Source organism: Martes martes (genome assembly GCF_963455335.1).
Source record: "Martes martes genome assembly, chromosome: 1".
Classification (NCBI taxonomy): Eukaryota; Metazoa; Chordata; class Mammalia; order Carnivora; family Mustelidae; genus Martes; species Martes martes.
The window spans coordinates 184,576,499-184,600,989 of NC_137888.1; the positions used below are offsets into that span (position 1 = coordinate 184,576,499).

General features: G+C 43.5%; 1 protein-coding gene across 9 annotated transcripts in view; it reads left to right on the top strand.

Moving 5' to 3' along the window:
• Positions 1–24,491, top strand: part of MAGI1 (membrane associated guanylate kinase, WW and PDZ domain containing 1) — a 635,349-nt gene that overhangs the window by 590,879 nt on the left and 19,979 nt on the right. For 5 of the 9 annotated variants that reach the window (XM_080808970.1, XM_080808971.1, XM_080808969.1 and 2 more), the window contains 6 exons: positions 806–837; positions 11,156–11,372; positions 15,209–15,292; positions 18,190–18,281; positions 19,926–20,118; positions 22,445–22,738. In XM_080808970.1, the coding sequence (XP_080665096.1) occupies positions 806–837; positions 11,156–11,372; positions 15,209–15,292; positions 18,190–18,281; positions 19,926–20,118; positions 22,445–22,738 (912 nt within the window). The remainder of the gene's footprint in view (positions 1–805; positions 838–11,155; positions 11,373–15,208; positions 15,293–18,189; positions 18,282–19,925; positions 20,119–22,444; positions 22,739–24,491) is intronic. The other 4 variants (XM_080808972.1, XM_080808966.1, XM_080808967.1 and 1 more) reach the window with 1 other exon arrangement.

The following is a 24,491-nucleotide window of genomic DNA, read 5'->3' on the forward strand; positions in this document are numbered from 1 at the left end:
AGTGAATACCTTTTTCTCCTCTGCCTTTCTCATCTTCTCGCAGCTCCATGAAATTTCTCATTCACTCCCCAGCAATCTCCTTTCCCCTTAAGGGTCTGACACCAGCTAGGGTCCTTCCCAAGCTAAATAGGAGTGTGTTTGGGTGATTGACATGCACGGAGAGGTGTGCCCATGATCGGGAGGGGGTCCTACACCAAGTTGAATTTGTGTTCTCTGCTGGCAAAAGAGCATCCTTCTTTGTTTTTGGTGTTCAGCTCATCCAAATAAAGAAGGCATTTCCTCTCCTGAAAAGCAGAGGGGGGGAAAGGGAAAGAAACGATCCAAAAAAAAAAAGGAAAGAAAAATTTAATTTTAACCATGTACTCCTCTGCAACTAAATATACACCCCTTCCTCTCTCCTGATTGGTCCGCTTCGATTGACAAGTGGATCGTGTGGAAAGGAAATATCCTGGACTTAATTGTAAGTTAAGTCTCTCTTAATCCAGAAGAGCATTTGAGATTCTGTCCAAGTGTTCAATTTCCCAGGCCGCTGAGGTCTGTGAATTTCTTTTCCCAGCCTCCAGGCTGCTGCAGTACAAGCCAGCATAGCTAATGCAGATAGATCTCCTGCCTCTCGCTCTCCTCCTCCCTCTGCTTTGATTCGATATGAACAGCCTGGTAACTCCGATGCTGGGGAGAAATCTGACATAACTCTGCAGATGGCTAGGTTGCCATGAAACACCTGGGGATTGTTCTTTAAGGAAAAGGTAACATTTATACGCTAATGATTTCTTCCCCTCTTCCCTCCTTGTTGCATTTTTTCCAGGGTTGCCAGTTCCCAAGAAGAGCCCAAAGTCGGTAAGGACTTACCAGTTACTTGGTTCTTGTTGGGGGTGGGGGGGGCGGTGGGGCTGGTGGTGGGAAGGGACGCTGTCTGGCTTGACTTCACGAAATGTGTTTTAGAATAGGTGGGGGAGACAGTAGCCCGGACTCGTTTTATTAAGTTCTGGGGGTCCTTTTGATAGAGATGGTATTGGGTTTATCTTTTAACTGTCTAGTGATTTGTGGGCATGCTGCAGAAGCCAGGTTAAAGAATGCATGTTTGGAATCCTCTATGTATAAATGCATTACAACTCTCTTGCAAATGGATGAGTTTCTCCGGTGTTTTAACTTGATACAAATGCTATTGTTTCCTCTGGGAGGGGGGTGGGGGAAAGCTCCACCTGCTTCCTGAGTAGGGTTGCTCTTAACTGGTGTTTCCATCCCTTCACATGGGCAGATTCTCTCCCTGAGCTTTCTTATGGATGAATTATTTACAAAATTTAAAAGGCTGCAGGTTTAAAGAAGAATTGCCCTGCCCTGTATATATATATATATATATATCCATGCTCACATGGAACAACGTTCACTGCCCCAGCACTGAGAATAAGACATTTCCTTGCTGTCGAAATGTCCTTTGTTGTTTTGCTAGCTTTAGCAGCATTATGCTGCAGGTATAGGATTAAAAAAAAAAAATCAATGTTTTGCTGTCCTTTCTAATCTGGTTTCCCTGAAGATGCATTACCTAGTTGACATGTTAGCTAATAGCTTAGAGGCTGTGGTGTTTTGCTTGGTGGTGTGAGCTTCTGCTCCCAGGGCACTGACAACAAATTAAAATGCTACTTCAAAACTCAAAATCTGAAACTACAATGCCTGTGAAATTGATCAGGGAGAAAGAAGCTTCCCCATTCATTAACATTAGGACAGAGAGGGGGTACTTTCACGGGGCTTAGACTATTGGGGAGAGGGAAAATGTGCAGCTTTCTGCCATCCGGGGAAGGAGAACCTTTAAAACTTTGCAGCTCACTGGGGCTGCAGCGGGATTCTTTCCACCTGTCTGCAAGCCTGGTGGCGAGAGGCAGAAGTTTATTAAGGAGATGAGAGAGGGAGCTTCCTGCATTCTTAAACTCCGTTCCTAAGTTGTCCAAAGAGAAAAGCCTGCAATAATTGATGGGATTCCTGTGGCACAGGGCTGTGGTGACCAGAACATGTGACTCTAGGGCTGCTTTCCTTGTCAGTTCGCGTTAATGTTTCAGCTGAAAAGTGCTGGTAGGTGTCGACATCGGAACCACAGAGATGCCAATGTGTGCTTGTGTGTGTGGGGGGGGTGTGTGTGTGTGTGCAGGCACACACACGGCATATGTGTGTCCTTGTCCCTCGGTCATAGTCAGAAGCCTATTCAGCCTTCAGAAAAGAAGCAGATCTGGAAGATCTGTCACATGAGCATCAGTTAGCCAGCCTTTTTTCTCCCACGCCCTCAAGCATGCCGTGTGATGCACGGACTTCTCTTACAACGGGAATGGAGTCTTAACAAGGAGCATTGGCGGGGGTGGGGGGTGAGGTAGGAGTTTTGCACAGGGAGCACGACATCAAGTACCAAGGGGTTCTTTTCGGGTTTGCATCCTGTTTAAACTTCCTTGGCCGAAGGATTTTTGTGGATTTCTTCTGCATCGTTTCTTCCCCAAAGTGTTTGGGGATTCACTGCTGAACTCGAAGGAATATCAAACAGGTATAGAGCCTATATTCACCAAGTCAGTTAAGAGAACTCCCTGTGACAGTTTATTTTTGTAGAAGCCGTGTCATTAGCAAGCAGCAAGCCAATTACTCCGGCTGCATTCCTAGGCAAAAAGCGTTCTTAACGGCTTTGCCCACAGTCTGCTGGCTCATAATTACCACAAGCTAAGAGACTGGTGTGTTGCTGGGTTCGAGAAGAACAAGCCCCCAGCCTGGGGCTTGTCCTTACCTGATTTCTGTGCCAGGACGGGGATGATGGTTTTCACAGCATTGCTGGCACACCCAGGCAGCTGCCGTACAGAATTCGGAACTCTGAGCCAAGGTCCGCTGTTGGCGGTCGAGCGTTGCTAACATCTGTGATCCGTGGGAGCTCTGGACAGGTGGGTTGAAAGCTGGTTCCCTTCCCCAGTTTGAATTTTGATGATGTCCTGCCAGAGAGACAGATGATGATGGAATTTCTCTGGTGGGGTTGGGGGGAGTCCCTGGGAAAGCTGGATGTCGTGGTCCCAGACAGCCAGTCATACAATGGCAGATAGGGTTAGTTGTGCAGGCTACGTCATGAATGCACGTGGACAGTGCCTGAGGTTGTGCTATGCTGAGATTTACCATTAGTTCTGTGAATATACTGTCTTGACCCGGGACCGTGTTTCTTCTCTTCTCTTCGAGGCTCCTGACATTGTTGGCTTCTTCATGTGACTGACAGCTCCTTCTTGTCCTCATACTTTTTTTTTTTTTAATGTTTTCAATAATTAAGTAGTTGGGCTTTTATTAGAACAAAGGGATTTTTGATCTTGTTTCCCCTTCTGGGCAGCCTCTACAGCTTACTTTTCATAAGCAGTTTCTTCTATTAGATTTAGTTTAAATGTTGAGTTTATGGGTTCTATACTCACTGGGAACAATGGCCGTGTCTTAATAAAATGTTATTAATTTAGTACCTGGACGGCCATAACATTAGGAATTTTCCTGCCAAATGGCAGAGACAAAAATAAGACAAAAGTAAAAATAATAGTTGCTGTCAGGTTTTAGACCTCACTAGGAAACGGATTCTGAGGCCCAATTTAATCATCCTGACTGGAAACTTATCTAACTGAGACTCTTGTTCTGAATCACACAAGAGAGTTTTGTAAGAATTTAAAACTCTAGGGGCACCTGGCAGTCTCAGTCAGTAGAGCATGCAACTCCTGATCCCAAGGTTGTGAGTTCGAGCCCCATGTTGGGTGAAAGGGATTACTAAAAAATAAGAGGAAGAAACTGGGAGGGTGGGGGGGAAGAATTTCAAACTCTAAATAGACAGCAAACCCTGAATTTTAAGGCAGTTTTCACTTTCGTTTTCTCACTACATCATTTTTGAAGTATTCCTTCCCCTTCTGCCTTCCTTCATCTGTCCCATCTATCCATTTGTCCATCCATTTAGTCAGCAGTTATATCAGGAATCTAGTAAGTGTCAGATCTGGTGGGAGGCACTGGAAATACTATGATAAGTAAGTTGGTCAGGTGCCTTTCTTCGGCAGCTTACAAACAAAAGATGTTTTGATTGCTCCTTTCAAAAAAAGGACTCATCGTCTCAAATCACCATAATTTTTATGCTCTTGTTTCAGCAACATGTATTTATTGAGTATCTTCTATATGCCAGACCCCGTGTCAGTATACAACAGGATCTAAGACAGAAAACATTCCTGCCCTCATGCAGCTGGGGAGAAAGAAACAGTAGCCACATAAACAGCCAGATCCATACAGATCTGCTTCATGGGGCATAAAGTCTGAAACTTCCAAAAGTTCAAAAAGCAGAGAGGGGTGCCTGGGTGCCTTAGTCTGTTAAACATCTGACTGTTGATCTCAGCTCAGGTCTTGATCTCAGGGTTGTGAGTTCAAGCCCCACATTGGGCTCCGTGCTGGGTGTGGCCCCTACTTAAAAAAAATAAAAATGATAAGTAATAAAAATAAAAAGCAGAAAGATCGTGTAGAACCAGGGACAAACATAATGAAAATCATTCAGCTCAAATAACAACAGCGTAAGTTAAATAGTCCTACAAAGCCAGAGAAAGGACCCAAGGTTGAGATACTGTGATTGAACTGTGGAATTTTTCCAAGGTCCCCAGCAGCCTGAGCAATGTAGGAAACCATATCTACTTAGCTGTTACTGTCAGATCCAAGAAAGCATACCATATCCATACAAGACACAAAATTTTCCCAGTTAACTAAAAGACTTCTCACGCAAAGTTTTCATACAGGGGACGCCAAATGTGGGAAAGACCAAGGAAGCCTGTCCTCTTCACCGAACTGTTTGCAGCAAATGCAGCAACCTGAAAGGGATCAGTAATGTCAGGTTTCTTTTCCATTGTCCCCCATTCCTTTCCGCTGGAAGGGATCCTAAGGACACTGCTGACAGCCAGTTGTTAAGAGGTGTGAGGGAGAGATCTTCAGGGAATATGCCTCGCAAGTGACCCCAGCCAGAATCACCCAATTTTATGGACCCTGCCTGTTTCTCAAACTCTCCTGGTTGTCATAACACCCCAGAGCCACTTGTCCCACAAAGAGGCAAGAATACAAGTCATTAAAGCTCCTGCAAGCTCCCAAGAGAAGCAGGGAGTGGTAGAGGGAAGAAGAATTAGGATCGTTTCTATAGTCTCCTTGCCCCTCAGCTTCTTACAGCGACTCATACCCTCAGCCCCTTGGAGTCCAGAAAATAAACTTTGCCTTTTTATCAGATTTCTTTAAAACATCCCTTGTGAACCAAAATTCATTTTCGTATCCATCGATACCTTCCTTTCCTTCCCATTAATTCCTCTTCTCTGCCCTTTTAGAAGAGATTATTTGACTTAGACCCATAAATAAGGAAAGGAAGACACAAGGACCATCCTCTGCTTTGGCTTGGAATCGAGTCCCTGATTTTTGCACAACCTTTAATGACATTGGCCTAATATCTCATCAGCACTTGGAGTTTTTCCTGTTGTCCATGTAAATCACTGCAGTGGCCTTCAGTCTTGGCAGATAAGTGAACTGTAAATAATTTTGCTTTAAAATGGATCGATTTGTCATTTTTAAGCCACATGAATTCTTTTCATCATTTAAGCTCCTAAGTGCTGTCTGTATTCATTTGCTCTTCCGAGCAAATATTTTCAGCTCACTTTATAAGTACCTTCATTTTGAAATCACTCTGTGAAATACTGATGAGTTGATTTTCCCCCCCATTTCCATTTACAAAAACCACTGCATCTTCCCGATTTCCTTGACCTGTCAATAGTTAAGAAATCATTTGTGCTGGGAGATTGGTACAGTTTCATTTTAAAAGGTCTTATGACACAAGTTTATGGCTAGTGTGTGGCCAAAACTCCACTTTTATGGAGTTTTGAAAATGGAGCCCATTTCTTTCATCCTAGTCAACTGATCTGATCTTTAAAAGTAAAAATTGTCCTTCACAAAGATCTGAATAGTGACAAGATCTAGCATTGGAAATATCCATCTCAGTATGTGGCTCATCTTTCCAACTAGTTGTTTGAGCTGGAGAGCTGGGAGGTGGAAATCCATGTTTCTAAGAGGTCCTCCCCCTCGTTTTCCTCTTGCCTACCCTCCCCTCAGTCATTCAGGAATGCCTATTGAATCTGCACCAAGAAGTCTTTGATGTCACTTGTCCCTCCCCGTCATCACTGCTGTTCCCTAGTGTAAACCACCTCGGGCCCCTCCCATGGACCACACAGTAGCCTCCTGACCGGCTCCCTGCTTTTACTCCTGTCCACACCAACCTAGTCATCCCTCAGTAATCAGACCGAACTTTCTAGAAGTCGCTTGGCTCCTGGCAATCTCTGCTTTAAGTCCATTAGTGAATTTCATCTCCCCTGAGCTAAGAATGAGTCCCAAACTCAAAAGCAGCTCGCAAACCCTTGTAGTATCTGGTCTCTGAGCTCATCTCACGTCACCCTACTCCCTTGCTGTGTCGCTCTGCCTTCTCTCTGTTTTTCAGACCGTCCAAACTCATTTTTGCTTTGAAGACTGAGCACATGCTGCTTCCATTAATGGGCTGTTCTTCCAGAAGCTTCTCCCTACCACCTATCTAAAGGACAATGCAATATGTTGTTATCAAACTGTTAAGATTATTTGATTACTGTCCATCACATACACACACACACACACACACACACATCTAAATACGCAAGTATAAATTCTCAGAGTTTAGTTACCATCTCTTTCTTTCTTATCCATTGTATCTGCAAGAATCTGGCTCATAGGAAGTGATGAGTATGTATTTACTGGATGAGTGAATAATGTAATGTTGGTAGTTCCTAATAAGGGGGCCTCGTCTGGATGTTCTGTCATTTGGGTGCCAGATGCTTGCACGGTGCTAGTATGTGTAGAATAACAGACTTGAAAATGTATCTCTAACTGCAGATATTTCTCTTTGGGCCTGTTTCTCACTTAGAGAAATGAGGAGAAAGACAGTCCCATCAGAAGCAGCTCCGACCCTGGGCTGTAACTAGCTGAGAAATGAGTTTGTTTTCATGCTCCAGGTCTTCCCTGGGAGATAATCCAGGCTACTGCAAAGGGGACCAGTTGTCTTTAATTTGAAAGATACATAAACTTGACTTCTCCTGGAGAGTTCTAGGCTCTCATCGGATAAAAGACAACGTCATAGCTAATTAGCACGCTCACGGAAAGTCAAAAGGCATATTTTGAACTCTTGCACAAACAGAGCATAGCTTCAAAAAATTGAGAGTACCAAGATATTAAATATAGAATGCATCTTCAAATTAAGTCATTTCCATAATTGAACTTAGGAAGAAGCACAGAGTGAGGTTAAATCTTATCAGGGGAAAAATCCAAACAGCTCCCAGATTATTGTGCATTAGCCCATTAGTGTGGGTTCGAATGTGTCGTTTAGTGACAGCTTTTAGTGGTGGCATCATTTTTCGGGCATATTCTCAGGATGCTGCTTTACTTTTCTTTTCCAAATTTGGAACAAAGTTTAGATGGCATTTAAAAGGGATGCAGAAATGCAATTTCAGAGACAGTTTTACAAACTCATTCCACATTCTGTCATTTTTGTGTTAAATTGGACCAAAGTGAGTCATTTATTGGGAGGTGAGAAAGGGTGTTCAAATTTGAAAAGTGGCCCAAGCCATTTCTGGCAGACTTCATTTGCATATTCGGGTAATGGCAAAGCTGGGTCTTTGGTTAAACCTGAGATTTCCCCGTCCTCCGTGTCAGAGATGTGTTACAGTGGGACAATCGTCAAATGGTCTTGGGAAGCTGTGAGGTGACAGGCAGAATCCGAGCACATGCATCTTGTGGGCGTGTGGGTAAAAGCACAGGTGCGTTCTCTGCGGGGAGGAAAGTCCAGCCCTTTATTGGATTCTGGCAGTGGGGCAAGTCTGCCAGTAAGAAATTTTTCTCCAGTTCAGGAGGAGGGAGTGAGTGGCCGAGATTATAGTTAGGTTTGCAGGGACAACAGAGTGACCTCGGGAAAGAGGAGTATGATGTTCTCTCAGATAACCCTGCAGTGTGGCTCCTTCTGGGTCCCGGGGAGGCTTTGGAAAGGGGGGGGGTCTCAACAGGGGGGAGTTTGAAGATGCAGGGGTGGCGACTGGCTAACTGGAAATTAATTTAGTGTCAATGGGCCAATCCCCACAATCTGGCATTTGCTACTCATTTGAGGAACCACGGTGGGCACTTGAATGGAGGGATACAGTTCTCTAGGTGAACTCAGAGCTCCTTCATCTGTTGAATTATTTGCTTCTATATTTAAACTATCTTTTCCTCCTTTCCTGAGAGGAGAACAAAACCAAAACATGACCAAAATGTATAAAAGAAGGACGCCTGGCTAGCTCAGTTGGTGGAGCAACTCTTGGTCTCGGGGTTGTGAGTTCAAGCCCCACGTTGGGGGGTAGAGACGACTTAAAAATAAAATCTTAAGAAAATATGTATAAAAAAAAGAGAAAGTAACAGTCTCCATTAATTCTCCTTACCAAGGTTTCTTTCAAAATAGAAATAGCTTTAAATTTTGTCTTGATTATAACAAGCATTAACTATGCATTATAAAAAGTAGACAATATAGGAAGGTATAAGGGGGGAGAAAGGCATCCCGAATCCCATTTTTTTCTTTCTATGCTAGTGTATTCACACCAAAAATGGGCTGGTGCTGCATGTGCTTCTTTATAATTGAGACCCTCGTAAAGACCGCAGTGAAGAGAAACACAGATTTCCACCCACATGGGAAAGAGAGTGGGGGGATATATCTGTCATGAACATTTCCTGGCTCTGAAAGTCTTCAGCCTGCCTCCAGGGGAAGCAAGAAGGCAGCTAGAGAGCTTCTTGGGGCAGAAATCAGAGAACTGGCCCCAAGAGCCAAGTTTGCTGTCTGGGGGGTGGGGGGTGGCAGTGCTGCTGGGTATTGGCGGAATCAAGGCTCTACTCCAAGTCTTTGAAGTTCTAATCCAACCAGGTCCGACCTGAGCATTTCGTCCTCAAAAGGGAGCCGTGGTGACATGTGGGCTGGTGGTGGTTGTCCCTGTCCAAACCTCAGTGTGTTTTCCCAGTACCACTGGAGCTGAGTGAATTAAGCCTCTTCTAGTTCTACCAAGACCTCTTTGCTAGTTTAGAATATGGGCCTCCAGTTTCTCCTTCAGGCACACCAAATACAATTGTACGTGGTCTGTCTTGCTTCCCTAACTCCGTGCCCAGTTTTCCTCAGCTTTGAAGCCTTACCAAAATCTATGTTCAAATCTGTAATCTGTCATAGTCAGGGGTAAATGAAGTTTTTGTCCTCCTTGGGCTTTACTTCAGATACTTAATTTCAAAGCAAAGACTGGAATGGGAGGGAGTCAAGGGGTTGAGATTTAAACAAAGGGGACCTTGAAAATTTCCTTGGAGATGAGGAGTGAAAAGTGAAGGATACCTGGGGAGAGAGCAAGGAATGGTTTTGATAGGATTGACTGTAAGACCGAGGGGAAGATTTTGATGCTATACTTGAACTTCAAAGACCTGAAATGCTCTAGATCAAAGATCTTCTTAACCACTTAAAAAGCATATGCTATACAGGTTCTGTAAGAGAGGATGGAGATACCCCTTCTTGTCCCTTGACGATGCTCTTAAGCAGGTAAGTATAGGGACGTAGCATCCAGTGAGTGAGAGGCAGGATTCCAGAGTTTTTATTTTGAATGGGAGAAACTAAACACCTGGGCTTACCACCCTCTTTTATTCAAGAAAATAAGAACTGAAGTTATTTCGTATCCTACCAGGTATTTTTCCTCCCACTAGGTTTTGCTCTGCATTCAATCAGCATTCAAAGAAAGAGCATTTCATAAAATGAGAAGGGTCTTTTGCTGAGCAGGTTTTAAGGAACAGGAACCTGCTTATTCTACTGAAATTTAATGAAACTCTTCCCTTTGAAAACTGCTTGGACTTCAGACAGGTTGCAAATCTGGCAAGGCTACCTCCTGAGGTCAACCCATATATAAAGTTTGGTCTTGGTTTTTAAGCAACAGCAGTGTCAGGAGATCAAGAGGTGAAATTCGATGCCTGCAAAATTGATTAGCTAAGAATTATGGAAGCTCTTCACATGATAATTACTGATATGCTTATAAGTACCAGTGCATACAGAATGCGAGGCATGATTTTTTTAAAGGTCTCATCCCTTTTCCTTATAGTATAGAAGAACTTCTGGCAAAGCTTCAGGTAAAAATTGGGCATTTTATTATTGAAAGATGCAAAATGAGAAGTCCCCAGGAACATTTTTAGCCCTGATTGTATTTCTTCTGGATGTTATAGCTTTACAGATAAATCACCCCTGGTATTTTGTCTCAACATATTTTGTCAAAAACACGAGGATATAGAAGTGATTGATACATGTTTTATCTCTCCCCTGAACTTCAAACTCATGTACCCAGTTGCTAGACCATCTCCAGATGGATGTCTAATAGCTCAAATTTGTTAAGTTCAGAAATGAACTCTTCCAACTTCAGAGACCCAAGTGATCATCCACTCATCTCTGCTGTATCCATAAAAGGCTACTGCAGTCTTCCAAGAAGTTAAAACAGCACAACCCCCCCGCCCCACCTCCATTTTGAAGCCATCCTTGATTCCTTTCTCTCACACCTCCCGTGCAACTTATTAGCCAATCCCTTGGCTCAACCTTCAGGATATAACCGGGATCTGACCACTCGTCTCTATCTCTGCCCCATTACCCTGGGCCAAGCCATCATCTTCTCTCACCTAAATAATTACAGCAGTCTCCCAAGGTCTCCCCCGTCTAGCCTTGCCCTACGACCTTTTAAAACAACAAGGGTGACCACAAAATAAGGATGCTAAATTGATACATCTTGTAATACACGCGCCCAGTGTCTTAGCTGGGAACCTATGATGAAAATTGGATTTGTTTTCTGCCACAGCCCAGAGAGCGATATGGTTTGTGATTATGTCTTTCCATCTGGCCCACCCCTCTCTCTGTCTGCCAGTCACCTGGGGATTTATCTGCATGCAGCATTAGCCGGAGAAAGATGGAAGCCAAAATGTTGTTGATATATTTATGTATGTGTGCATAGACGTGCTGAACAAAAACAAGCCGATGGAAACACCCACTCAGAGAACCAATAACAGTCTCTTCTTGCTTCTCTCGCTCTCTTGCTTTCAGCAACCACTGGAAAGAAAAGACAGCCAGAACAGCTCTCAGCACAGCGTCTCCTGCCACCGTAGCCTGCACACGGCCTCCCCAGGCCACAGCACACAGGTGCTCCCTGAGTACCCGCCCGCAGAAGCCCCCACTCCAGATCAAACCGACAGCTCTGGGCAGAAGAAACCAGATCCTTTTAAAATCTGGGCCCAGTCCAGGAGCATGTATGAAAACCGACGTGAGTAGCACCCTGGCTCCTGTCTTCCCGAGACCCCTGCCCGAGGCTCTGGCTGTCTCTTGAGGCTTCTTGAAAATTGATTTTTCATTGTATAAACAGGGTAGAGGTACATCACGGTGAGAGGTGAAAGCTTCTCAGAACAGTGGCAGAATCTGCTGGATGTTCATGGAGGTCCATTATGTGTTCCGTTTGGGGGGGACGAGATGTGGGTGGTGGTCAGATAAAGGGCCTGGATAAAAATGGATTTATTTTTCCCTTCCATTAAAAGAAGTGGCAGATAAGAGCTGCTGTCTCATTAACTCTTCCCTGTGTAGAGACTATGGCATGTTCTCGTGAAACAGCTCTGATGTACAAGAGAACACAAATATGATTGGTTTGGATTGCGGGAGTAATGAGAATGAGTTTAAATGCTTTCTTAGTGGTCTCCTAGTTTTCAAGAATACTGGTAATTTTTTTTTTATATCATTATCAGTCTTTGTAAACATTCCCCTTAGAAAGGAAAAAAGAAAGCAGCGAGTGGTTTGCACTTGTTAAGTGTGTTCCTTTGGCTTCACCTTTTCGATAAATATGAACTAGGGATAGCATACCTTGTAACTTTTTGGCCCTGATAAACCTACCGTTGCCTTCTTGTTTCATTTCTTGCTTTTTATTATGAAACGATTCCAAAGACCATTCACAGTAAATTAATCATCATTTATCCTACCATTGTCAGTGAAAGCTCCCAAGGTGCTTTAATCTTAGGGGATGCAGACTAACCCATTTTGGCAGTTGCTTTACTGACGGTTTCTCGTGGGCGTGGTTGGCCAGGATGAAGCAACTCTGGGGGAAGGACGTGCACTTCCTTTTCTCTTTGGGGCAGGGAATTAGAGAGAATGTTGAATGAGGTCTGGTGAAGGGTCTGAGTAAAATTGGAAGAGAAGAGAATCACTCTGCCCATCCTCTTTGTTACACCCCCCCCCCCGCCCCCCGCCATTCCCCAGTCCCAGCACAAGTTTTCTTTATAGCCATAGCTGTGGTGGTTTCTCAGGCAAAGCCCCTGTGGCCCCAGCCTCTTGCCCACCCACTCAGACTTGGCTCTGGAGCCTTTCCTTTGCTGGCTGGAGCAATTCCTCTGTGACTCAAACAAAACAGGGGAGCGAGGCCAGCATCCCCGTCTGAGAAGGAAACTTGGCCACATTGCGGGGTGAAATTGAGCAGTTAGGGGGCACACGGCAAGTGTGGAGTCACGATGATTACCAAATTTTGGAAGTCACTCAGGAGTTCCTCCATCCTTTCCCTCCTCAAGGGAGAAATATCGTTGCTTTCTTACTATAACAGTGTGGAGAATTAAATGAGCTGTTTTGGCTAAGGGTTCACTATGCTGACAAAAGCCAGATAATTTGAGTCGGAATTTATTTAGTCCTCAGTCTAGAAAGACCCCCCCCGAGTCTCCCGGAGGCCAGTCCAGAGGAAATGAAGTTCCATGTGGAACGTCCCTCGTAAGCATGGTTGTGAAGTATGAACCTGGGGTCCGTTCTCCCCGTGTCTTCTCACTAACTGTAGTGATTTCATTGAACAAATGTTTCCCGAAGAGGAATATTTTCACATTCTTTTCGCATGTCTCTCTAACCAGGGGGCTCCTCCAATCAATGGCCCGACTTCAGTTGATGTTGAGGTGTTGCTTTATTGACCAGGCTTTGGCTTTTCTCAATACAGGACACGTTTATGACTTTCTCATGTGTGAATTCTGGGATAAAATAAATCGTGTTCTGAAATCCTGGTCGGCATCGAGGATTGACAGACCACCCTAACGCATCCGTGTAATAGGAGACTCCTGCTCAAATGCCATTTTCACCTTGATGGAAGCAAAATTCCTTAAGAAATTTGGTATTTAATAAAAATTTGGTATTTAATCAAATTTTCCAAAAAGTATTTTTTTTTAACCCAGAAGTGAATAGTAAAATATGTACTCTTACCCCACAACCAGCTGCTTATTTAAGCACTGAAATTATTCAGGTGGCTGTTAGATGGAAATATTTGGAATGGGGCTAGTTTGTCTTCACTTTCTATAACATCTATGGAATAGGATCCAGCCACCCAAATGAGAATCAATTTCTTTTTGGTGATTGGAGGTTCCATAATTGAGTGATTGTAGCAACCTAATTGATGTTAAGAGTCACATGGATTTCTCCCTCACCACTCCATGAGGGTAATGATGAGACTTCTCCCCCCAGTGGTAGTTGTTTCGTCTCTGCCACAGATCTTCGTCTTTTCACAGTACCTGCAAATGAATGTACCTCCGTCTTGTCTTTTTATCAGTATTTTGTTTTATCCCAGATCTGTTTCTCCTGTTCCCTTAGGTTGTTTTTTATCTTGTCCTTTGGGGTGGGGGGAGGAGTTGTGGAATAGAATATGTAACCTTGTTAGATGAGATTCCCTGCCCCTCCCCCAAGACATACTCAACATCCTACTCCAGGAAAAACCAGAGAAGTTGAAGTCAGGAATAACACTTCAGTTGAACCCAGGTTATCCTCTTTTTGAAAATATATTTGTCTTATATTTCATTTTATTGTGAAGGGCAGTGTGAAGATTAACATCATCCCTGATCAGATTCCTTCGCGTGGTCTAAGTGCTGTGCAAAAACACCATATTCTTGAAGGGCCATCTGTCACAACACCAGTGTAAAAATGAATCAGTCTGAATTGCAGATGTGTTAATAAACCCCTTTGAAGGGCTTAAATGTTTAATTAAAAACAAAGGCAAGCATGGAAGTCCTTTAAAGCCATGTTGCCTGCTTAGTGTTTTCTCTAGGAACACATCAATTGCTCACATGTCTTTAAAAATGACACTGATGCAATCTTATTAGTACATGTTCAGAAAGATCAGCTAGCGTACACCAGTGTGTACTACAACAGAAAGTCTAAAGCTTGCCATTGAGACACCACCTGTTCACAAAATAGTTTAGAAAGAAAAAAGTCAAAGCTATTGTACCCATGTTGTAGACCTACCTGTCCTATTCAGGAGAAACATGCTTACACATTTGGAATTGGTCAATGAGATCCTTTATTGTAGTGAGTTTAAGGATGTTAGTCATACTTGTAGATTTTAAGAGCTGTTATGACAGTTCTTATTTGTATTTTGTTCAGTTCTTGGCCAGATCTGATGATTTGTGTCTCTAAATAAAGGACAACTCTGGGGCGCCTGGGTGGCTCAGTCGGTTAAGCATCTGACTCTTGATTTCAGACTGGGTCATGAGATCGATTGAGCCCTACGCTGGGCTCTGCGCTTGGAGTGCGCAGCCTGCCTGAGATTCTCTCTCTTCCTCTCCCTCTGCCCCTTCCCCCAACCTTAAAAAAAAAGAAAATTAAAAAAAAAAAAAAAAGACTACTTTGGTTGAATTGCCAAGAATTCATCTGACCAGGTATTAGTGCAAAAATGAATTCCATTGGGAATCTTTAAATAAATGGTTTGGTGTGGCAGTAACAGAAGTATACTTATTTACTTTTTTTTTTTTTCCAAAAGGAAATCAGGGCTTAGACGAACCTGAAGTTCATGACTTGATTAAAACAAGGTCAGATGAAAATGCATACTCTGAGATGGTAACCGTAGTTGTATGAAATTCTCAGGGGAACAACTCTCAAAACCAGCTTTTGACAAGAAAAGCGCTATGAAGACGGGGGGGGGGGGTGGAGAATAAAAAGCCAGAATCAAACTATAGTTTTTTCAAATGCACAGCAGCCATGACCTTTACTGTGAAAGCTTAAGTGCACGTTCCTTATCAATCAAACCTAAATTAAGATGAACTAAGAGAAAGCACATACATTAAGCTTTGCAAAACTGTGAAATTAATATTCCAGCTATGTCACCTTCGCCTGCATCGGGATTGAGCAAGGGGGAAAGAGAAAGAGAGATCAGTTCCACGAGTTTTGGAGAATGTCAGAGTAAGGATCCGCCGAAAACTTTTATTTCTCCATTATTATTCATACTGTCTGATGTTGCCATGGGTGGGCGTGGGGTTGCTGGGGAAAAACTCAGAAACGGGAGGGAAGAAAGAACTGCTCTGAACAGAAGTGTTAGGGCACTCTTGTTGACCACGCACAGACCAAAGACAGGATGAAATAAAACGTGATGGGCACATTTTATCTAAGTCTGGAACTTTGGGTCTGTAGTAATGGAGACACCAGGAGGTTTCTCTGCAAACCTGGTGATTCCGTTCTTTGTAATTATCAAAGGAAGTCTTTTGACTGCTTTATTGAGTTGTCCCTGGCATTGCTAAAGGAGGTAACTGCAGACATTGTCCCCTCTGCAGGGGCTTACAAAGGAAGAAAACTGGACAAAGTTTTCTTAGTTCTTTTTGATTCAGTCTCACTCAAAAAAAAAAAAAAAAAGAAAAGAAAAGAAAAGGGTGATATTAATATCAGAAAGATAATTCTATCCTGCTGCCTCCTGAAAACTCCATTCTTGTAAAATCTGCCTGAAATAAAGAAAAGATTAAAACATTTGTTGGGGGGGGGGTGGTCTGGAATCTTCAGTGCCCCTGAGAAGATGTAGCAGCAGAGAACACAAAAGAGAGAAATCCTGTAATTCTGTAACACGGTTCCCTGCTGCTTTATTCACCTAGGTTATAGATTTGGGTACAGGGAAATGGAATTTGTTTGGTGGAAGAATATAATGGTTAAAATGCCAAAGTCCAGGTGCCAAAAGACTTTCTTTGTAACATGTCTGCGTTGGTGTACTGTGTTTGTGTCTGTGTTTTCCTAGCTCATCATTGGCATCTTCAACATCTTTGGTGTCCTTGGACATCTTCCTTTTCAACAGGAAGCTCTTTAAATTTGCCGTTTCCCCCATTGGTTCCCAGATGCAAGCGCTATTTTCCGATGGACTAAACTGTATGATAAGCCTACATCTTTTGGCCACAACCACCCATACATACCATGAAATCTGACACCTAAACGAGCAAATGAAGGCAGAAACTCACTACCTTTGGTGTCCCTGTAGCATGAGCAAGTGTTCTTGTGTTAAATGATGCTGAGAAAAATGGATCGAGGCTGGAAGTCTCTGCAGAGATCCTTCCCTTGTTTGCAAAGGGCTCAGCAGACTTAAGGCAGACTCTGCCAGGAACCTAGTGCTGGCCGGAAAGCACCTGTGGTCTATTTTGGAAATAATCCTCCTGCCTGAGTGAACCCAATACAGAGTCCCAACCTGATTTAATTTGTTGTTTCAGTGAGGCTATTAGAGCAAATACCCTGTAGCCAGCTACTCGAACAGAAAGAAAATATCATTACCTTAGCGTGCTCAAGAAAATATCTTTCTCCGATTGTGTTGAGGGAAGTCCTATGACATAGCTAACTGCACGTTCCGTGGAGTGTTACAGCTTAGCCTCCACAATTATAATAAAAAAGCAGTGGGCATAAAGCACCCTGTAAAGCCCGCGGCATTAAGATAGCTCAGGCAAAAATACTGGATTCAACTTCTCTGACTTGTACTTACCTGTTCATTTAGTTTCTTCTCTCTGTATATTCATATACCATACATTTGAAGGCAGTGGGTGAGTCACTCTTGACAACTTGAAATCCCAACAACTGCCTTCTTCCCTACCTCACTGCACAAAATTGAAGAAGACGAGAACTAAACTTTCAGGCCTACACGTAACTCCTTCAATCCTGAACCCAATTAATTAAGTAAACCAGAAAGTAGGTAGAACAGTATTTGAAATTCTCCTTTAGGGTTCCCTGCCACTGAACCAATTTTTTTCTTTAAGTAAAAGATGTATCATTTTAAAGACCATAAAACACACTCTTGTATACATTAAAATATGAAAGAAGAATTAACTAGAAATAACTTTTGTATTACCTTAGTTAAGTGACAGAGTCGTGGTACATAGAACAGATTCAGGTAAATGTCAGGTAGAGTGAGCATCATCTTACAGAAATGATTTTTCTTCTAATAAATGAGGTTTTTAATTTTATAGCTCAGGCCCTTACTGAGTTTTCAGAGTAAAATACCAAGCTATTGGATATTAAGTTGAAACTTACAATTTTAAAGTATCATAGGCAAATTCTGGAGCAAAGCACTCATTCCAGCGATAAAATGAGAAAATACGGAAATTTGAGATTGAACATTTTTGTAGTCACCATTCGTGTTGAGAATATGGAAGGCTGGCTCCTTTTTGGTAATACAACTGAAATCGTAATAAACTTTGAAAACTGGAAATATTAGGATGCCCAAGAGTAACTTTTGGCAAAAATGATCTAACAAAATCAAATTATTGGGTTGCCGATCTTGATTATTCTAAAGCAAGAAAAAGTGACGTCTTTAAAAAGCTGAAAACTCTTTTTCGCTCAGGCTGTTTTCTTTCACCCGCTACTTGGTATAACATCAGATGACTTATCAGGGCTTCTGAATCCCCAGAGCGAGCTTCTGTTTCCGTGGTCACTGTGACTCAGCGTGAGCTCCCTCCTCAGATGTGAGCACCCACTTTGTGGATCAGCACAGGGTGATTTTAATTTACTTAAATTCTCTGGCAACAATATCGAGGACAGTGGACAACACCGACTTCTGGCTTAGTCCGGGATAATGGCTTGGGCTTGATTAGGAATTATCAAACAGTGATTAGTCCTTTGAAAAAACTTAGGGCTCGGTGACCGCTCCCACTGTTTGTTTCTGCCTAGTGTCCTCTGTAATTTTATCCACCCAGATTATTTTGCTTCCTTCTCTGTTGGAAAGCTGTCATCTGCTCAAGCATCATCAGGATTGTTCCTATAACTGTGTTCACCTTAAGGGTATGCTTCCTTCGATCAGAGAAATCACCTCCCTCTTCCTTCTTTCTTCTCCGCAGTTCCGGACTACCAAGAACAGGACATCTTCCTGTGGAGAAAAGAGACTGGATTTGGATTTAGGATTCTGGGTGGAAATGAACCAGGGGAACCTGTGAGTCTCTTATGTACCTCTGTTTTCTAAGATATCGAAGCAAATTGGCAGCAGTGGCAAATCACTAAGATTTGAGTCCAGCTAGGTGCAAAATGGACTGTTGTTGCATTTCAAGAAGTGTGGGTGAGCCGTCGCGTTTTGTGGAGCTCCTTTTGTCTTGAGGAAGAAGAGACTAGTTCCCTTCTTTAAAGTGTGTACTCGTGGCAGTATTAAAAGTGGCAGCTCCAGTACCTGGAGCTGCCCACCCAAGAAAATGAAAACGAAAAGCAAAATAATAGGCATCAACTAATAAAACAACAGCCCGAACCTTCCGGCCAGATCCATTAAATCGGCCAGCAGGGAGTGGGCTTTGAGTATTGAGTGGCTAATGCATAGAGAGCGCTTGAGGAGACCGGAAAGATCAGAGGCCGTAGGACCACTGTCTTCACAAAAGTGGACAAAGAACCCTGAACAAGAATCAGGAGACATCCTACCTCCCTGACCCTCCGTCCCCTCACCTTTAGAATAAATCTGTGTCACAATCGAGGAATGTTTTAAAAGGAGAAGAGAGAACTAAAGATAAACACTGTTAATTTCCTTATTATAAAAACAGCTGGGTTTTTTTGAGCACTTACTATGTGCCCGACCCCATGCTAACGGCTTTTAACATGCATTTTCTCATTTCTCCACCAAGTCCCAGAAAGTAGCCCCAGGTTCCAAATTATCAAATAAAGACACAGAAGGGTTAATGTACTCAAGATCATAACCTTAGTTATTAGATCATAACCTTAGTAAAGGGGAGGGACAGGAAAGGGTCTGACTTCAGGGTCCACATTCTTAACCACTCCTTTGTCAAAGTTCTTTGTAAACTGTAAATACCATCTAAAGGTAGTTATAGCATTATTATCTAGTGAGGAGGCAAGGAAAACACAAATATTTTCACTAAGGTTTAATGAAGGGTGAATGTAACAAGACACTAACTATAAAGACAGCTCTGCATGCCTCTGCTTAAAGTACAGAAATGGGATGTCAAACCAGACTTTGCATGATTCATTGCCTCACTGAGCAGTATTTACGGTGCGTTCCCTATTGCTAGGCATAGAGCTGGACCTGTAAAGAAAAGTAGTATTAGTATATTAAATTAGTATAAATTAATATTAGTATATTAAATTAGTATAATTTCCAGAGTTTTCCGGAAGGAGGGTTCTAAGGTAAACAGAGAAGGAGAAGAGATTTTGCAAATGCAGGGATAAAGCAAAGTATTTCTGCAAAAGGGAAAAAGTCTGAGTCCTCACCAGACCCCAGATAAAGGTCAAGGAATCAACCAAGAAACAGTTACTTTCGGGATGCCTGGCTGACTCAGTCAGTGGAGCAGGCAAGTCTTTATCTTGGGGTCGTGGGTTAGAGCCCCATGTGGGGTGTAGAGATTACTAAAAAGAATAATAATAAACTTAAAAAAAAAAAAGAAATAGTTGCTTTTCCACCATTTAAGAATTACTGTAGCACCTATCACAATGGCCTGGTACCCAATGGGCGCTTAATAAATTTATGGCACAGAGGCAGACATGAATGAATGAATTGAATTGTTCTCAGAAATGTGAAGGCCATCAGTATAATAGTAAACCAAAAGGTCAACGTTTCATCCATCATCCAATTACTCAACAGATTTATATCGGTCACATCGTACCGCTGGGTGCTGCCGATACAGACGGCCGCCTGAGGTCTGGGGATGAATTAATCTGTGTGGATGGGACACCGGTAATTGGAAAATCACACCAGCTTGTGGTCCAGCTTATGCAACAAGCTGCCAAGCAAGGCCACGTCAACCTCACGGTGCGGCGTAAAGTGGTGTTTGCAGGTATGTTTTCATTTATCCCGTTAGACAGCGCTTTGTCACTGGATGCACAGAAGAGGCCCCCTTCCTGCGTCTGCCTCCTCAAGCATCTATTTTAGCAAATCTTTGCAAATGTGATTAAGCTCAGACTTTCCAGATGGTTTGCTTCTCTCAAATCCGGCAAAACTACTGTCATTCAAAAGTACTTTAAAGTGCCATTCATGCACATTCAGCAAAACCTTCTAGAAGAGGACTAGTTGAATATATACTCCCTGTCCTCATCTCCCTGCCAACCAGAACCTAGTCACCTCTCCGTTTGATGTTAATTCTTAACCAAAAAGGTCATTATAAAAGGCAGGAATGCTATAGCCTCAAGGTATGAGAACAAAAATTAGTTTTGTGCCATCACATAAGCTTAAAAAAAGTTAGTGATGCCTTACTCTACTGTTGCCTGTCATGGGTTAGAAACCAGTGTTTGCTTCCTCTGTAAGAAAGCTGTAGAGATGGCTGGTTCTTGGCCATCTTTGACCCTTTCCTCCTGCCTGCAAGCTTTAAAGTACTTGGGTTCTCCAAACATACACACCCTTTCCAGCTCAACTCAAATAAAACCTTCCCTGTGAAACCCTCCGAAGTTCCCTCCTCCCAACTGCCTTCCAGTTTTGGCATTCCTTCCTTGCCATTTTTGTGAATCATGGTTTACTTTTGTATCAGAATCTGCCATTTTGAGACAGCTCGTTGTGTAACCGTCTCCTTCCCATTCACTCACCGACGTCTTGAAAGCACACGCCACATGGGATGTTCACTGTCGGCAGCCCCCAGCTCAAAATAGTCAAGACAGAATGCAGAAAAAGCAGACTGTTGTATCACTTGAATTACTGAAGAAATATGACATGAAATATTGTCATTTCTTCAGAGCTTTAATATTTGTGAAACAGATGCTTACAAATGAAATTAACTGGCCCTTTGTTGAAAAAAAATTTTCTAACTCACTTATGTGGCATATAATTAATTATAGAATTAAGATATCAGATTCCAGTGTAAGAGTCCTACCTTACTGAAACCGTGGAAAACGGTGTTAATCAGTCATGGATTATGCCCAGAGAGCTCACTGATGGCCTCAGAATATTTCTTAAAATGGTACTCCGCGCAGTCAGTAACAGTCAGTTAGAAATGGTTTTTGAGATGGGATGAAAACGTTTGATTTCACTGACCCAAATAAAAATAATGGAGCAATGTGATTTTTGTTTGTTTCAGATTTGTTTCTTAAATATTAAATATTTGGGGGTTTTAGCTCTCAGTCAAGGGCATGTTAAATCTGTAAGAGACATTAGACTGAATGTAATAAGCCGGTCACAAAAGGGCAAACCTGGTGTGAGCTCCTTATATGACAGACCAAGAGTAGTCAGATTTATAGAGACAGAAAGCTGAATGGTGGTTGCCAGGGGTTGGGGGAGGGAAGAATGGTTTGTTAGTATTTGATGGGTACAGAGCATCAATTTTGGAAGATGAGGTTCTAGAGATGGATGGTGGGGATGTTTGCATGTTGCTGTGACTGGACTTAATGCCACTGAACTATAAACTTAAAAATGGTTAAGGTGGTAAATTTGATGTTTTGTATGTTTTACCACAATAAAAAGAAATATATGGAGAAGCTTCGAGAATAAATGCCTTAACACAAAACCTGAACACATTTTGTGTGTGGCATCAAACCTGGCTCCCTCCTGCTTATTATTTTGGCTATTTTGGTGTGTGCTTTATCCTGTCACCTGATGGAGCAATAAAACGGGGACTCTGAGGAAGGCTGACATACCCAGGAGTGTGATCAGAGTAGACAATGACATCTGGAAAGTAGGAAGAGAACCTAAGTGTACCTCTGATGGGTGTTGTCAAGAATCCCACCATAGGGTACCTTTAATGGTCCAGTCAACCTGCCCAGTCCGGTGTGATGGAAAAATGGAAAGCAGTGCTGTTCGGCACACTGAGCAGCCATGTGACCCTTGAGGGTAATGACAGGTGAAGGTGCGCTGAGGTCTGTGCTGTAAAAGTGGGGGTCCTCACTGGTGGGGACCACACCCGCGCTTCTGCTCCCCTTCCTCTGATTCGTGCCCTGGGAAGCAGTTCAGGGGGCCAGTGGCAGCCACGTGGACTCTGAGAGCCGATGCTGACATTCAGTATGCTGTGGTCCCCTGGGCTGCCTTCCCCGGGGCTCCTGGCAGCAGCTGCTGGACACGAGCTACTTAAAGGGAGAAGGGGCTGGGCCTCCTTGCAATGCTGTGGCGCGCGGGCAGCAGGCAGGCAGAGCAGGAAGGAGGGTGGCTGAGTCCGGCCCCCCACCCTCTCTCTCCTGCAGCCCCCAAAGCCGAGAACGAGGTGCCCTCGCCGGCCTCCTCCCATCACAGCAGCAACCAGCCCGCGTCGCTGACGGAGGAGAAGCGCACCCCGCAGGGCAGCCAGAACTCCCTGAACACGGTGAGCTCCGGCAGCGGGAGCACCAGCGGCATCGGCAGCGGCGGCGGCGGCGGCAGCGGCGTGGTCAGCACGGCCGTGCAGCCCTACGACGTGGAGATCCGGCGCGGCGAGAACGAGGGCTTCGGCTTCGTCATCGTGTCCTCGGTGAGCAGGCCCGAGGCCGGCACGACTTTCGGTGAGTGTCCCGTCCGCTCCCCGAGAAGCTTCCCGGGCTGCTGGCGCTGGCGGCGAGCGCAAGGGCGTTGTGCTGCAAAGGAGAGACAGACAAAATCTCATTAACAGAAATGCCTTCATGCTTTTCGCTGCAGGTAATTAAAGCCTTAATTGGGGATGGAGAGGCTGTTCCGTAGCTTTTCCCCTCCTGAAGGTTGGATTTCTTTCCTTTTAACCTTTCGGCTTCCGTGCAGAATGCGTGTTCACACGCACACAACTACAAGCATAAATAAAATTTGCTTGGAATTGGAAGAGCGACCCCTTGACAGTGTAGAGTGAGAAAAATCATGGGCAAAGAATGCCTTTGTGAGGTCCTGAGTAGGCTAGCTCACCAGGCAGAAGTTTTTGGAATAAGCGTATGGCTATAAAAATGCCTAGGGAACAATACCAATAAAGAGTCAACATTATCACATGAAGTGCCCAGTCCACCTTACTGTGTCCTTTCGATACTCTGTCCACGTCTGACATTTTTAAATGTTAAAAATAATATTTTTACCATTATCTGCTTAAGGATCTAGTTAAGATCTGAGTTAAGAGCCGTTTGTCTTCACTGCCCTTGAATCCCAGCAGGGCTGATTTTTCCCATCTTATCCAGATGTTGGGGGTTTTAGCAGAATATGGAGAAATGCAGTTGTCACCCTCTCAGAAGGTTAACTGATGGGTATACTAGCAAAGGCAAACAGGACCCACATGAGTCCAAGAAACTAGTAATCTGCGAATCTATTAACAGATTATAAAAATGTACTTTAAAAATGATCCATCTTCATTAGATAAAAAGTCACCTGTTAATCCCCCAAGCACATTTGTTCATTAATGCCGAATAGGGTGGGAGATGGGGAAGGGCTATGCAGGCTTTGAAATTTACTCCACTGTTTCCCAAATGACTTGTCCACAAGAGTCTGATGACCAGTGGCCCAGGTCACTGGTGACTAAGATCAGGCAAGGTGCTCCTTCCCTTCAGCTTTCTGATCCGGTAGAACTCCCTTTACCATCATGTACTCTTTGTATGTTGCATCCTGCTAAAGCCATTTCCCCTGAGGTCTGTTCACTAGGAGGCTGAGTCAGTCCAGTCTATGCATGTGTGGCTACAGTAACAAAAACCATTACTAACAGTGCTTTTGGGAGCTCCATTAACAGAGTTATCACGGCATGTCATGAATGGATGACTGGACACCAAGGCAAGGTTTGGGGGATTTTGTTTGTAAATTAATTTGGGGGACTTTTCTCTTTAATTTAAAAATCTAAAAAAAAAAAAAAAAAAAAAAAATCTAAAGAAAGGCAAGGGGGGAAGAATTCCCGTTGCTGTCTTCAGATCTACGATTTGATTGTCCCTGTGAACCCCTGTGTCCTCAGGATTTCTGAATGGTCGGTTTCAATTTTACAATGAGATAGATATGTCAGGTGGGAGGCTCTGTTATTTAATGAATATCGAATGTCTTCTCACAATCTGGTCTGTGATCGTTTTCCTCTGGCTCTTCTTAAACAAATTCCACTTTCCCTAATACCTTGCATGAGACTTCTGTTTCAAACTACGCAGAGCTTTCCTCACACCTGCTGTTTGATACCGTACTCACGGGGGTTGTCCAGGGAGAGGGGTTCCACTTAATCTGGACCTTGGATTTGAGTATGGAAGCCTACCAGACCTGCCTTTTGGGTTCCAAAAGACCGTTGGCTTCCTTTTTAAAGATTCTGTGGCCTTGACCTCACATGCAATG